The sequence below is a fragment of the Poecilia reticulata genome, linkage group LG19 (genome assembly GCF_000633615.1).
Source record: "Poecilia reticulata strain Guanapo linkage group LG19, Guppy_female_1.0+MT, whole genome shotgun sequence".
In the NCBI taxonomy this organism is placed as follows: Eukaryota; Metazoa; Chordata; class Actinopteri; order Cyprinodontiformes; family Poeciliidae; genus Poecilia; species Poecilia reticulata.
Window position 1 is genome coordinate 21543188 of NC_024349.1, and position 15931 is coordinate 21559118.

At 39.4% G+C, this 15931-nt stretch overlaps 2 protein-coding genes across 5 annotated transcripts in view; one reads left to right on the plus strand and one right to left on the minus strand.

The window, feature by feature from the left end:
* Nucleotides 1-4605: 4605 nt before the first annotated feature.
* dhrs7cb (dehydrogenase/reductase (SDR family) member 7Cb) lies at nucleotides 4606-13463 on the minus strand. Its single transcript, XM_008437758.2, has 7 exons — nucleotides 13321-13463; nucleotides 10980-11136; nucleotides 9540-9652; nucleotides 8273-8483; nucleotides 8085-8177; nucleotides 6523-6684; nucleotides 4606-6427 (listed from the first exon to the last, which is right to left on the minus strand). The coding sequence occupies exons 2-7, from the start codon at nucleotides 11131-11133 to the stop codon at nucleotides 6219-6221; spliced, it is 942 nt and encodes a 313-aa protein (XP_008435980.1). The 5' UTR covers nucleotides 11134-11136; nucleotides 13321-13463; the 3' UTR covers nucleotides 4606-6218.
* An 856-nt stretch (nucleotides 13464-14319) lies between these two features.
* Nucleotides 14320-15931, plus strand: part of LOC103481929 (myosin phosphatase Rho interacting protein) — a 53880-nt gene continuing 52268 nt past the window's right edge. The window contains exon 1 of one of the 4 annotated variants that reach the window (XM_008437759.2): nucleotides 14320-15401. In XM_008437759.2, coding sequence (XP_008435981.1) covers nucleotides 15279-15401 — 123 coding nt within the window. In that variant the 5' untranslated portion in view covers nucleotides 14320-15278. The remainder of the gene's footprint in view (nucleotides 15402-15931) is intronic. The other 3 variants (XM_017310792.1, XM_017310793.1, XM_008437760.2) reach the window with 3 other exon arrangements.

Here is a 15931-nt window from a genome sequence, read left to right on the forward strand (position 1 = left end):
TTTTTTTTTTTGTTTTTTTTTGTTTTTTTTTGTCATAGTACCCCCAAGAATTTAAAACTACTTTCACCCCTGGTCGCAGGGGTTAATTAAATAGTGTTTTCATGAACCAAATTAACATTTTTGTGACTGTAAGTAAAGCTTAAACTCCATGTTTGTCTTAGTGCTGCTTGTACTATCCAACAGTCTATCTGTATTCATACAGAAATAAGATCCTATCTGCTGTAGATAAGACACTGGCTACACATAACTTGTTGACAGAACCCATCTTTTTAAAAAAAATCCTTTTTTTGTAGCGTTTCAGATCCATGCGATATGCCATCCTACTAATTGGTCCTAATTACGAGATTCTTTTGTAATGACCAAAAAATGATTGAGTTCTTTCGTTTGAGTGATTAAAAATCAGTCTGGGCTATAAGAAAAGCAATAAGGCAACACATTGACCAAGTGTCTGACATTGGACATTGACTCTGTATCGACCACTGTATCGACAGACAATGGGCAGACAATCGATGGAGAGCCTCAAACTTTATTAACATCTCCTACAGGGCAGCGGACATTTTTTTTACACTCAAAGACAGATCCGTCATGAAGACTAAAAAAAATACTACTCTAAGCTCTGCACTCAAATTAAACCTATTCCATTTCTTTTGGTACAGAAGTTTAGCATTTGACCATATTTTCATACAAGTATATTTTTAATATTTCTTTTAGTACTTTTGCTTACAAATTTAACTGTCAAAGCTGATTTAAATCTCTATAGTTACATAAGTGCGTGTTCAGGACCCTCTCTATCTTAAGGTCATTAGAAACATTAGTGTATTTTGTGTCTGAAAGAAATAAAACCAAAGGATTAAATGTGAAAGCTTATAAAATCCAGCTGGCAGCACAGTTTTATTCTCCCAAATGCGTTTATTGTGGTAAAGGGAGATATTTTAAGTAATGGAACGTGAGACATGCCGGATCCGTGATTTGCAAGGATTTGTGAAAGATTAAGAAAAAGTTTCCTTTAAGATTGAATATGTGTAATCTTTACAGCAGATTTACGGATTAGGAAGACTTCTGCAACTAAAAAAAAAAAAATCACGATGACATGTGATGCTTTGATTATTCCTTGACAGAACCGCTTAATCCCACACAGAGTCTAGGATGTTAACTTTGTCAACTTTTTTTACTTTAGTTTGCAGTGTGCAGAGTATCTGAAGGATTTCATACGATGAAACTCGTACTTTGTTTAAGAATAGCTTAGAAGGCAAATATGTTTTTTGTCCAAAGTGTTTGCCCTTACAAGATTTTGCTCATGTCTACACAGTAAATGCTGGGACAGTCAGGAAGAAGAGCTGTGTTTGGTACCAACTTCATCAACCTTATGGATTTATAATTTGAGTTGTGGAAGAGACACACATTTCTCCCTTCAGGAAGCTTCTCCTAGGGAGACCCAGGGCCTTGTCAGGACTCGAAGGACATTAAGGGAACATTAATGCCAGTCCGCTTTATTCTAACTCATTTCCTTCAGTGGTTCTTGGCGCAGCGCTGTCACAGGCAAATGGGGATGGGATGAGATTTTTAAAAAATGTGGGCCATTTGACACAGGGCAACGTGAAAGTCACAGCAAACCACAGCAGCTGAAAATGTAACAAATGTTGCAACTTTGGTCCCCAATCGAACCGACTCTATTGGACTAAATCACCCTAAACCTCTTGTAAATTCTGGGTCTCCTTCCATTGGGATATTCCAGAAATTCCCTGTTCCAATAAGCCATGTGTTCAAGCATTATAAATGTGATATCTTAAGAACTGATCGTGCTACCCCATTTCGCTTAGTTTTATAATAATTTAGTCAACTCTTTGCATATTTGTATTATTTAGGTCTTGCCATATTCATCGGCTGTTGTATTTGTTATTGCTGACAAGATCTTGCCCTGCTTGTTGACTCCTTTTCTATTGTAGTTCCTGTATCTATTTCTGTTCTTTGTACATTTGGATTTAGCTTTCTTAGATGAGTGTTATTTTACTCCTTGATTTGTTTTGAGTCTCAGTTTGGCTTCTTTGTGCTAATTATATAGCTCTCTGGCTTCATTGTTCGTAGTTTCTGTCCATTACTCTGCTGATCATTTTGCCATGTGATTTCCTGTAAGTTGTTCTTTTAGTTTCTTTGTTAAACTCTGCCAGAAACTTTGCATAACAGAAATATTCCCTGACAAATAATGTAGTTTGAAACCAGATTCCTCCATCTCTTGGTGTTACTTAAACACACGTTAATTATTTATCTTTTCCTTCCTCCATAGCAAGCAATTAACTCCCTCTATGTCTTAGGAAAGACAAGTAGCTTTCTGTCAGTTTGGAAGGTTGTTGGTTTAATTCCAGCTTCCATCTCCTTTGTCAAAACACTAAATTCAATCTGTAAGTAGACATGTAAATATGAAGACGGTATGTGATATAGGTCACATGGGCAGATGCCTGGAGTGGCATGAGCACCGGATGGAAGAATAAAATGCATCTTTCAATTCTTTCCTGAACAGGTTTTCTATTGCTTTTAAGCATGTGTGATTAGCGGGAGTAAGCGATCAGATACCTAAAACCATCTGGATAGACTCCTTTAGATTCTCCAGGCTCCCCATGGACTCTGGAACTTTTCACAAGAATGTCATTTTGTATTTTGGATCACGTTCTTTCTGTCACAATCCATACGCTGTTGCGTATGGATTGTGACATACGCAACAGCGAGAGGCTTGACTCTCTCAGATGAGAGAGTCAAGCCTTTTTCTTTACCCTGGCATCAACTCCCAGTTTACTATAAAACCATTTATCCATCTCCCATTGCTTCTGACCAAGACAACAAGATACACAAATTTTGACTTTGGCCAGAAAACAACCGTCAACTAAGAAGAGGCGATCCGCCAGGACATGGATGTAGAAGTGCTGCGTTAAATTCTCAGAAATGGTAAATGGCTTGTACTTGTTTAGAGCTTTATCAAGTCCAGACGACCTCAAAGTGCTTCACACTGGGCCCTCTGGCCACCACCAGCAGGCAAGGCAGGTGAAGTGTCTTGCCCAAGGACATATTGACTAAGAGAGACGATGGGCAACCCACTGATTATGGGACAAACTCCTACCATGGTCCTGATATGTCTGCTTCTAGGCGTTACTCCAAATCTGTAGCTCCTCTAGCCATTAAGATAAGTAATCGCAACTTTTGTTAGACTTTATCATCTGAACCCAACAATCCTGCTCAGATCAGCATATTACACCTGTCAGACTTCTTTGCCCCACTCACATCCAACTGTGTACCATTATGAGCTTTTTAATCCGCACATTGTCTAGACATCCACAAAGATCTGTAGATCCACCACCTGACATAATTTCCATTAAAAGTACTCCAAAAGATTTTGGGAGGTAAACGGACATCTTACACATGTGGGTGGACTAATAAACTGTTAGCCTTCTGATATTAGGAAAAGGTTCAAATTACCTTAATCACGTCACGCAAAATGATTTAAACTTCCAGAAAGTGCAGGCTAAATGAAATAGAAGAGAACATGTTTTTATTTATACGTTGCAAGCTGGGATACTAATATCCAAAGCAATAAGAAGGGATTGACAAAGGAGACATTATACTAATGCTCATTGGAGCAGTAAAGTCTGCCTCCGTCCAATATTTTAAAGCAAGAGGCGGCCCCTCTGGTGTTGTAACTGAAAGCTTAGGGAATCATTACCATGGCCTCTCCATAACCTCAATAAGTCAGGTTAGTGTCAATAACCTGGCCTTTAAAAATTGATAAGGGTGATCACTTTGCTCACAGTGAGACAATTTCAGAGAAGCAGACGTTCCCATTTATAAGTCACGTCTTGCATTTAGTAAGCATCAACCCTGGATATCGCTTTAGGACAATCATCTTCCTGATGTTTGGGCTTTATCTACATATTACTCACCAAAGAGCGCAGACACATGATTGAGAGAAACTATTAGGCTTAGATCGTTCGCTAATACTGCTGCACACCTCAGTGCTTTGCTGTTTGATTTACCTTCAAGCAGAAATAAATCTGACAGTTTCATGGCTCGCATGATATGGGCGCGCTCTTCAACTATCAGCGAAGTCCTGTTAAACAATAAGTCATACGTGGGGGCAGACCGGTGCCCCATCATCTCACATGCAGCGTGGTGATGGTGACATATGGAAATGTGTCCGATCAAAATGCCAATTTGGAGGATCCGGCAGAGTTCTTTAATTTTTTTTTTTTTTTTTCCTGTTTGACACATGGAAATGTCACAGAGCTGCATTTATTCATGTGGACATTAGAAGAGCATTCCTGTCCCAAGGACCCCGGGGACAAAAGAGGTGCTCCCCTGAGGAGAGTGACCTGGAGGACACACTCGCGCTTACCAGCTGGACTAGATACCAACCCCCCACTCCCACAGCCCTAAACTCACAAACATGAGCTGCAGAAAACTCCCCGGTTGGACCTGCTGAATTTACTTTACATTTAAAGATGACCAAGGTTTGTGACATCTGTCAGCTTTAAAGATTAAATGTGGTTTTATAGGGAATGTATTTATTTTTTATGCAGATCTTGAGTAAAAAATTGATGACAGTAGGTTATAACTAAAAACAATCAAAAATATTTATTCATTTTTATTTATATATTTCCCAGTGCAGGATAAAAAGAAACACTCCAGTACAAGGCAAAGGAAGAAGAGGAAAACCTTCCCCCCGAAAAACAAACAGAACTGTCATAAGTGCTGCTGCCATCTAGTGGACATGTCTGTGAATTACAATATTTTTCTGAAAGTAGTAGTAATGCAATTTTAAGTTGATACATGAATAAAATGTTATATTTAACTTTCCAACAGAATTCATATTTGCAATTTAACCAATTTGATTACAAAATCAAAGGAAAACAGTCCTATGTCTTATCCTGTTGCCTGCAGCATTTCTGATGCTTGTATTAAAGTTTGTCCAATACAGATGATTCTTCTCCAGCCATTTTGGGTATATATATATATATAATATATATAATTTTCAGGTCATGTCCTCATTTGTTCTCACTGACTTTTTATCTTTTACCTAACAATTTTGCTTTCAAAAGTAAAAAGGAAAGTAATCACAAAACGGACCACCATTTCTCATCGCACATTCAGAAAAAAGTAATGTAACTTCAATAAAGGTAAAGGCACTTGCAGGCCACTGAAATTCATATTTTAAAAAGATTATCTGCTCAATAATAAACTAATTGTTTATTACTGAAAAAGACAGTTTTTTGTGAAAAAGAGGTCTGTAAATTATTCTAGTTCCAGAACACAAAAAGAGTCAGGCATATAGTGTCAAATTTGAATTTTTTTTTTGTTAATGATTAATGATGGAGAAAATTATTTTTGTTGTATCTACTTTAAGAAGATTGTTAGAAAATATCCCTCTTACCAAAATTACAAGGAATATTTTATGTCTTCACTGCCTGTTTTGACTCCCAGACACTCCCATGGTAACATTATCATCCTGCCATGATGCCACCGCTCAGGCTTTGCCGATTCCTTCTGGCTGCTTTACTTGGTTGTTCTTAGTTGTTCTTGGTTGTTCTTGATTGTTCAAGTAAGTCAGTAAATTTCACCATTTGATAATGGTTCTGGATGCATCACATTCTTAAAGGAAATAAGAAAATTGTAAGACTGAAAGCAACAAACTTCATTCGTACATTTAAGTTAAGTTTCCTCACTATTTTCAGTTGTATACGCTCCTTGTTGCCATGACGTCACACAGGTCCTATTCTGTTAAGTGCCAAGAAAGTTCTAGAAAATTTAGTTGTCAATGAAGATCTTGTAAGATCTCATAATGTTGTCTTTGTTTTTATAAATGATGATTGCCATTGCAGACTTAAATTAAAAATGACAATCAAATAGTTTAACATAAAAATTACTTGATTAGTCATAAAAGTTATTAGGTTCAAACAACTCTTTGATTGCCTTAGAAGTAGATGTTGGTCTCTTTTACCAATCTTTACTGCATAATCCACCATGCTGAGTCAAACCCAAGGTTTGGATCATTCAATGAGCATCGCAAAGTAATATAAAATTAATCCAAATTAATTTGTCTTTTTCAACCCAGCAGTTTTTAATGTGTTCACTCAATTGTTGTCTGTCAAAATGAATCCATAATTCTGAAAGCAACGTGAAACTCTTTGGACCAACAATATTTTGCTTGATTTCACATCTACTCCTGTCTTCTTCTACTGTATCGGCTCTGCCAACACGGAGTCCTTCACTCCGGCCGCCAGCACAGCGAAGAGAAAGGGAGGAAAGAGGGAACGGAGGTAGAGGGCCACCCTGGGGATGGGGTGGGCCAGCACAACCTCCTTCCTCTTCCTGTTCACCGTCTCCAGAATCTCATTGGCCAGGACCGAAGGCCGCACACCGTGGGTGAGCTGACTGGCGATATCTTTGAAGGAACAGACCAATTGAAACTCATCCCAAGAGTAATGTAAATGTAATGTAAACATCTGCGTCATGCCTTTTGGTTTGCGTCATACTCACAATTGATTAGGACGTTTTGCTTTGGAGCTGGCTCCACGGCGGGTGGCGGCTCAGAGGCGTTGATGAAGGTGTGGCTGATGGTACTGACAACAATCCCATACTCCTCCACTTCGGCCCTGAGGCAGTCGAAGAAGGCCTGCGCCGCGTGCTTGGAGGCCGCATCTGTCAGCAGACGCAACACATGTAGCAACCCAAGCTTGTCTGCAGAGTCTCATTCCATTCATTACGCACCGCATTCTTTGTGTAATTGTTTTCTGCCTCATCGGCGGAAGCCCTCAGGTCTAGGGCTCTGGTTACAAGACACACAGTAACTAAATGCTATGAATGAGGAAGTGACGGCACTTAAAATCTAATCGACTCTGGTTGGACTGAGAGCAACCTGGAGATTTTTCAGAGTGTAAACAAATTATTATTGAGCAAAATATTATGTTTTTATTATTATTCTGCTGCATTCTGATTTATTTACAGCAATGAAAAGAAACTAAAGACAGAACAAAGAATGGTTTTGGCTGTAGGAAGTAATGAAAGGTCCTGGCCTTCATTACCTTTTCATGCATTTTTACAATCTGCAATGTAACAATTAGCCAACATTATTTATCCGCCTGAAGAAAAGACATTAACATTTTTTTTTTATTATTTGCATCAGAGTTCTTGTCACAGAATAGAGGCAGTGGACCAGACTGAGAGACATTTCCTGAAGGCTGAGTGACTTCAGAGGACTCTGGAAATAAGCATGATGGGATCATATGCAAATCTTATGGCAATGTTGAGTCAAGCTATAATGTTTTATGATATTTTCACAAAGTTTTAATGCCAAATTGTAGAGGAAAAATATAGAGGCTAAATGTAGTGGTGGTTTAAAAGTGCTTATCGAACCTGTTCCACTCTCTCAAGAAAAACACAATCTAATAATCTAATCTGCTTGACCAAATTAGCTAGATCACTTATGAAAAGCAGTATTGTCTTTATAAACTCCAAGGCTGTTCCAAATTTGTGCTTATAGTCAGGAAAAAAAATTAATGGTCATATAAGTGATCCTTTTAAAATGATAACTTTCCAACTTTGGTATACCATGATGTAAAAAGCCACCACATAGCTAGCTAGCAATGCAGAGCTAGTTAGCATCCCTAAGTAGATAGATAGATGGATACATAGACTTTAATACCTTGTAAATCAGTGTGTAAAACCGTCTCTACAAGCTTTGCAAATACAGATATTAATTTTGTTTTTTTGCTTTGTTGACTTCGCATGTTGGCACAGCTACTGTCAAACAGAATGGAAATTATTCAGATCTTGCCACAGACTTTCCCACAGTAACATTCCAGCTCAGGATGATGCTGCAATCGCCATGTTCCAATGTCTGTAGGATAATGCGCAGGGTTCCTTTCATGCCTACAAATGGTATTTTCAAGTATTCCAAAAAAGTTAAAGTTTGGACTCAACTAATTTGAGTGAAATGTCTCCCAACATTTGTGTCACAGGTAGCTACAATGGTTGCCCTCAGATGTAAACTCTGACTTATTTTACTGTCTGGAGCCGAAAACCTTTAGCTGGCAACTTACACGAGCCTCTGAATGGGATCGCCAGTCGGCCCTGGATGCTGTTGACCAGTATAACGTGTCCTGACCTTCTTGACATCATCGCCGGAAGAACACCTGCCACAATTTACCGTTTAGATAAAGCTGGTCTACCACAGTTAAAACTGACTAAACCCAACCTGAAGCTGGATTTGTAACGGCGTGCCGCTCACCTTTGGCGAGGCTGCTCGGACCAAAGTAGTTGATGTCCATGATGTTTCTGTCCAGCTCCAGAGAGACGCTCTGAACGGGAGCTTTCAGCTTCATGCTGCTGTTGCAGATCAGCACATCCACGTAGCCGTAGCACTCCATGACCTCAGCCACCACATCCTCCATGCTGTCCATGTCACTGAAATCCAGGATCACCAGCTTTGGAGCGAATGTCTAAGTTGAAACAAGTGGCACTTTGTAAGGTGTGGATAATTGATTGTGAGTCTAAAAGATGAAAATGCAGGGTTTTTAAAGAAAAACAAATACCCCACAAAAATATTTTGTAATAACATATATGTTCATAGAATAAATGATTTATTCCAATCCTGCACAAATACAGAATGAAACTTGGATCGCTTGCACAGAAGGACAGGAAAGGATAACTGAGCTATCAGAAAAGAAAACATCCTTTATGATAAACCGATACTGATTGGCTCTGTGTCGCCCACACAGCTATCTAAGCTTTCTCTGGCCATACGCTCCATGTGCAGTGGTGTGTGTAAGCAAAGAAACAGATGAGGACAGCATGCTGTCAGACAGGATATCCTTCCATTGTGTTGAGCAGAGGAAGTGTTTATCTGAGAGGCGGTGACAGAAGGAGTTTCTGATCAAAACAAGAACGGACTCTGATATCCACGGGCCGTTTGCAGAGCTGCCACACACCTTACAGAAAGCCAGCAGTAAACTGGGGTCTGCTGGAGGTCGCAAAAGGTAGACCCAGCGGCCCAAAACATCCAGTCAATGCTACTTTAAAGGTTTAAGTCAAAGCATATCAATGGATTAAAAGTACCCACATAAGATTCAGATCTAGATTTAATTTGAAAATTTGTGGTAAGACTTGAAAAACAATGTCTCATTTTCTTTTTGCTTTGTGTTGGTTTACCACATTAAGTCTCAATAAAATCTTTGAGGTTCGTGGTTGCTAATTCAATTAAGTTGCATTTATCCATTCACCCATTGCATACCCATTTGTTCCTGCAAGTGTGGGCGTGGAGTGGTGGGCAGACTGGTGCCTATCTCCAGTAGTCATCGGGCGAAAAGCAGAGTACACCCTGGACGGGTTGCTAGTCCGTCACAAGGTTTGGCGCTCCTGCTGCCCTGGGTAGCTTCCCATATGGATTATGCCAATCAAATGGCTCAGTACAGTTAAAAAGGAGCACGATTCATCTTAAGAATCTGAAGTGACATACTTTCTGGCATGTACCGTTGGTCTTTGTTTCATTTCCTCACCTCTCTTGGATCAGAGTCAGTAGTCAGAGAGTCGTACAGGGATTCCAGCTTATCCCAGGTAGTTCCACACAGGATGAGTCTGGCACCGGCCTTATGGAAGAGATGGGCACATTCTGAAGAAGACAACAAGAACATGCTATTTAGACAAATATATACGCAAAAAAGAACAATTGCTGACTGCCTTAGCTAAACTTGATGGCATTTCAACAAGGATTACATCTAACGGAGCGTCTAAAAACCAATAATGAAAACAAATATCTGTGTTCTCTGTGAAATCAAAACAAACATTCCTTTTCAAAATGTAGATATTTATTATTCCTGCTGAAAGAAAACAAAACAAGAAAAGAATTAGCCTGGAAATTAGCATAGCGCAGCATCCAGGTAGTTACAAACTAAATTGTTTGAACATTTACCCATATGACAAAATACAAAGAAAAAAATTATATTTACTTTTGTGCTAATGTAAGAAACCATTTTTAAGTTTGAATCAATTGAATGTTAATAAAAGCTTAGGATAAGAGTATCCATTGTCAATATGATTTAATTTAGACAGACCAATTGAGCTAATACTTATGATTTTGGACTGTTGGGGGTTTGGGGGAGCTGGAGTGCCCTGGGAAAACCCACGAATGCTTGGGGAAAAGATGGAAATTTCAAGTAGCAAAAACTCCAGGTCAGGATTCAAACCCAGAGCCTTGTTTTTGCAAGGCAATAGTGTTACCAAGTGCTGCACCATGCAGCCCTTAGCATAAAACTGGAAAAAAAGAGAAATGATTCTTTTTTTTTCACCTTCCTCTATCAAGGAAAAACCCTTAAGCACCAAGTCTGGCCTCCAAAAAGACATAATTTGGTACACATGCGGACCAGCTCTGGTTGTGCAAGTGATTCGATTTACAAGGAGCTGGCACATCTGAAAAGAGAACAGAAAAGGAGTAAGTGGAGGTCTTATGAGTGGAAAGAAAGTGTTATCGGGTAGTTGCCAGAGCATCTGAAGTCAATAAGAACAGCAACTGGAGATCAGGAGAGACTAAGGATTCCTGATAGATGGAATAGACATTCCATGAAAATGTGACATTGGCTAAATGTTGAAAACAACGGATGTTTTAAGGTAACTACATAACCTGACAGGCCAAATAGTGTTGTAGAGAGTTCACCTCACAGTCTGGGCAACCATACAGCTTCACCCAAACTTGTAAAGCAACTGCTCTCAAACACAGTCAAGTTCTGGAAACGGTAACTGACGTGACTACGATACAATCCTTCAAGTGATTTTGTTGTGTGCTGAGCCTGGCAACACAATTGCTCCTTTCATAATTCCATGACTAAACATCCTGTCTCTGATATCAATTCATTGAATCTGGATTTACGTGACAGTGCGTTGCAACTGGCAGAGATCCATTTTCGTAGGACGTAAGTGAGGTCAAATATTTTGAACAGTACCAGCTCCCGCTCCTGAGACGGCATCGGTGATCACCACGACTTTGTTCCGCACTAAGGTCTTGGACATGAACTGTAAGACCTCGTTGTAGATGTAGTACACCCCTGCTGCCACGACTATTAGCAGGGGCAACACCATCACCGAGGGGAGGCCCATGTTCTGCCGAGAAGAAAAGAACAGGAGTCAGTGAAGGAGACTCCAGTTTGTTGGTCAAGTCAAACACATCGTCAGCTATCGACACAAAAAGCAAGTCTGAATTCAACTGCTACTAGGACAACCCAATCATTAAAGTTTGCTCTTTATCTTGAACTTCATGAACCGTTGTGAGTCGGAGAAAGCACATTGATACAGTAATGGAGACTCTTTGTTTGCTGCTGTAAATTAGTTTGAGTCGTCATTGGATTGCATCAAATCAGTCGACCTTTGAAATGCATTTGAGGCATTGTGCAATCCAGGCACTGACACTCTGTCTGGAGATAAGCTGGACTCCATTGCTGTAACTGTATTTCATGTGTCCATCAAAATCCCTGTTTTGGAAAAACCAGTGTGTGTGATAGTTCCTTGCCAGATTGTTTGACTCTGTATCTAAGGAGATTCTTCCCCCCTCTTCTGATTGAAGTACACTCATGAAACTTAGATTCCTGTCTCTTTATGTCTTGGAAGTCTACCTTTTTCTCCCTTTGCATCCCTGTTGAGTGACTACCTGTCCTTATAGCGTCTGCCTCGTAACCTACCTTTGAGTAGTCACTTGAAACTCAGACTGGTCTTAGAGTTTGAACCTCCCCAGCATTAATCACCTGGCTGATCAATCCTGGGCCCTAGGTACACTTGATCACATTCTTCAAGCAATCCCCAATACTTTCATTGTTGACAATGTTTAGTCTCTGCTTAAACTCACTTAGTTAATTCTCCCTAAGAATAGTAGGTGGATGGAAATATTCTTTATTGTTTCTTGGGGAAATTCAGGAGGCAACTGTGCACTTCAACTTTATTTTCACTTGTTCAAACATTCCACAATAATATAACTGTCATTTCTTGTTTCTGTTTGTTGTGAATTTTCTCTGAGAGTCCAATAAAAATTTATGGTTTTGAAAACTGGTCAACATAATAAAGGCGATCAGCAACATCTCGTTTTGCTGATTTATAATTGTAGTGGTAATTCAAAAGTGCCTGTTAGCTTGACACTAGGTCAACAGGCTGAGTTAACAAGATATGAAACTGGTTTGTTTAACTTGGTACTTTTTGCATTGTTATTTAATTTAGAAATTTATTTGAGAGAAAACAGTCACCAGTGCTGTCCTCATGTTGTACCTACAGGAACTTGCAAAAGTATTAACATGCTGTGATTATTAATTCTGTGACCTCTGAATGCAATTTGTTGCACTTAGTTTTATGTAGTGATAAAGTAAATAGTCTTTAATAGAAATACATGCCACACTTTTCACACTGTACATGATTTTCAAAACCATGCACTGTTTTGCACTATTTTATGTTTGTCTATCACATATAATAAGTACATTTATATAAAGCGGTGGGACAAAGTGTAAAAAATATTCACTTTGTGAGAATATGTTCGACCAAGAAAACTTTTGCTTACAACCTAGCCATACTTTTGGTATTCTCACATTAGCAAACAGGGAAACTGAGGCTATAAAACAGCTCATGTGTGTCGGCTCAGGGCTATAAAGGGTAGGATATTTAGGTCATCTCCCAGTTTAGGGAACTGACACATTTGCATTTCAAAGCAGCTATTGGTCACTTCAGGAAGCAGAAGACGGCATCGTCACGACAACATACATGACTCTTCTGCTGGTATTTAAAAAGCTTGGTTTTTAAAAACCCAAATTTAACATATTTGTTTTCTAACTGGGTGATTTTGAACTAGGTTATAATGCATTGGATGAATGCATTTGCATTTTCTCTTTGTGTTCTTGACTAAACTTGCAACAAATGTGTTCAACTTACGTGAGGGTTTGCATTTGGACTTCTCGCTAATATACTTTCCATGTAAAATGAGGTGAACGGCTAAATATATTCTGGACTTGGAGGCTCCACAGACTGTCATCTTTGGAACACTGTCATAGGACACCCTAAAGGCCGCAACCGGAGAGATTCACATTTAAATGTCCAACCTTTCCCGTCCAATCTTACAAGTGGAAACAGGTTAAGATAAAGGTTAATCCACACTGAAATCTCCTGATCGCTCCAGAGATCCAGTTCCCTGCTTAGCTCCCTGTTTGGACTGACACATGATTAAGGTTAGTCGGCTTGTGCGTGCACAACTATAGCAACCAACCGACAGACACAAACACCTGTAATCTGTGTTATTATTGGTTCACTTACAGCATGGACAGGGAGCTAATCCTTCAGCAGGACTGGCTGGCAGTTGTTCTTTTATGGATTGAGTCGCGTAAATGAGGCCCTTCTCTTCCCCCTCGCCCATTCACACGGTACCGCTCCTCTCTGTGTCTGATTAAGTGCTCTACACTGGAACCCCCACACATCCCCCCTGCTTATAATAGCCTCCCCTTGAGTCAGGCAATAATACACACACATGCAGTGTACAGTATCTGAAGTATGCCCACTTGGTGCCATCTTGAAGAGAGGAGGCACAAGTTTGGGTGTCAGCTCCACTCCTTGCTTGGGTATTAAGAAGCTGGTTAAAAAAAACTGAAGACTCTGGGATTCTAAATAAAAATAAATACAAATAAATTAATAAAATCCTCCATTTTTCCTTGCATATAAATATACATATTGATATTAAATCATTTTAAATATTTCCATAAATAAATTATATTTATTTTTTTTCCTGCTGAGTCATTTTGGTTTCTGGTTAATGATTACAGCAAATTCTTAAAATGTGATTAATAGACTCACTCCATTATTACTAGTTATTATGACTAAGAAGTTCATTGATAACAGTGAACATACACACGTCAAATCTTGATGAAACATTGTTTAAAAAAGCAAATCCAAATAATACTTAAACAGCAACTTGGTTTTTAAATACCACTTCAGTAACCATACACAGCTGAAACCACATATTAGCTTTTTTCTTCTCATTGACAAAATTTAAAATACAAGTATTAACAAATCAAAGATTGTAAAAGCAAAGAAAGTTTGCTTAAGACTGCATCAAGTTAGCCCTAAAATATATAAGCAAATAAATTTTAACATAGATATTTCATAGCTTATGGCTGCTCATTCTGTTCACATATGAACCAGTTTACATTTTCCCGAAATCCATAAATGTGATCAACTTGATCATATTAAGTCCAAATAAAATACACATTTATGGAGATAATGTGATTAATTTGATTTAACATATCAAAATATTTCAGTGACATTGCTCCGGCTGTAGGTGGCAGCAGTGTGCAGTTATCGCGAGATCCCTTCGAATTCCCGGAGCTTGTGTGTGTTCACCTCTCCTCTCCTCCTCGCTCCACTGGGAAAGAAGAAAATAAACCCATTGCTGCTACAAGGAGGCTAGTTATGGAACCGAACCTTTAAATACTCGTTTTTCTCCGTTATGACTGGCTAAGAAGTGGTTTGTCCGCCTGCAGTGTTTTTACCCGAGAGGAAAACATTTTAACATTTGGACCTTCAAACCCTCGGCGTTATAAAAAATAGGAGAAAAAAAAGTAAAGTTGAAGAAGCGAACCCGAAGAGGATTTCAGCAGCGTTGTATCAGCTTGCTAGCCTCCACCGCTAACCGGGGGCTAAGGAGCACTGGATGAACTTCGCATGGAGCGACTGCTACCGATGGGTTTAGAGTTTTCTGCCTGACTGTAAGCCTTTCTTTGGGTTTGGAGCTCACGGAACGCCGCTTTGTTGAATGGACTCTGCCCGCCTGCAGTTCACGGGCAGCAGTTGTGCGAATGCCGCTATTGTGGTTTTCGCCATCCCGCTATTAAGCTTGAGATCCACTGGAAAGCTAACAGGATATTAGCCTCCTTCTCCCCTCTTCTCTTTGTGGTTGCAGGCCAGGGACTGGAAAGCATTCATCACTGAGCTGGGTGCTGGGAACGCTGGCTTGATGGCAGCTAATTATTTATTCGGAAAGCAGCAACTAGATACAGTTTAAGCGGCGAAAAGGAAACGTTTGTTGCGGATGCTGAAGTCCCGAAACTGCGTTTGTTACTTGAAAATGCGTCGGAGCGCTGGAGCTTATTCCAACTCGGGATAAGAGGGGGTGGGACACACAGGAGAACAGCGGGATTACAACTTCAAGGTCTTTGGAAAATTAAGCTAACCCCAGTTCGTATTTTCTTTTTTTTTTTTCGAATAAGTGTTGAAATATAATGTCTACCGCGAAGGAAAATACTTGTAGGAAATTCCAAGCGAACTTCTTCAATAAAAGTAAATGTCAGAACTGCTTCAAACCGAGGGAGCTGCATCTGCTGACCGACCAGGACCTGACCCAGGTAAGCCAGTTAAAACCCATTTCAGCATTTTAGTTGTTTTTTTTTTCTTCTAATGGACACTAGTTCAAGGTATACAATCCCAAAAAACTCGACGAAGTTGCTCTACAGTCAGTACGGAATATTTTAAAAACACAGCTTGTGATTTGAGAAAACCGTATTCGCCAAAACATACACACAAAAAATGCGATTTTAGTGCTTTTCGGTATTTTAGCCTCTTCAACATCGGGGCAGTTATGCTTGGAATCCCAGGTCTTTGACCAGACAAACCTGAACTGGGGTGTTTTCTTTTTTTACAATAATTGCAGAGTTCACATGAAACTATGATTAATGGAAAAAAACACAAAGGGGACATTTTTGAAGTGCATCCGTATTTGTTTTGGCTAAGCTTTAGATTTCCTGATTTTTCTATAAAAGATTAAAGAACTCCACTTAAAATATTTATCTCAATAATTTTTGACATGAGTAATTCTTAATTATGTTGAGTGAAGATGAAGTCACACTTTGTGAGCGAGCAAGCAGTCATACCTTTT

What these genes read in the sequence shown, in the direction of transcription:
- dhrs7cb (XM_008437758.2), bottom strand. Translation starts at nt 11,133, where the DNA reads ATGGGCCTCCCCTCGGTGATGGTGTTGCCCCTGCTAATAGTCGTGGCA. An exon ending in TCCGAGCAGCCTCGCCAAAG is followed by an intron (nt 8,178 to 8,272) that starts GTGAGCGGCACG and finishes AAATTGTGGCAG; the next exon opens with GTGTTCTTCCGGCGATGATG. An exon ending in GATCCCATTCAGAGGCTCGT is followed by an intron (nt 6,685 to 8,084) that starts GTAAGTTGCCAG and finishes GTCTGCTGACAG; the next exon opens with ATGCGGCCTCCAAGCACGCG.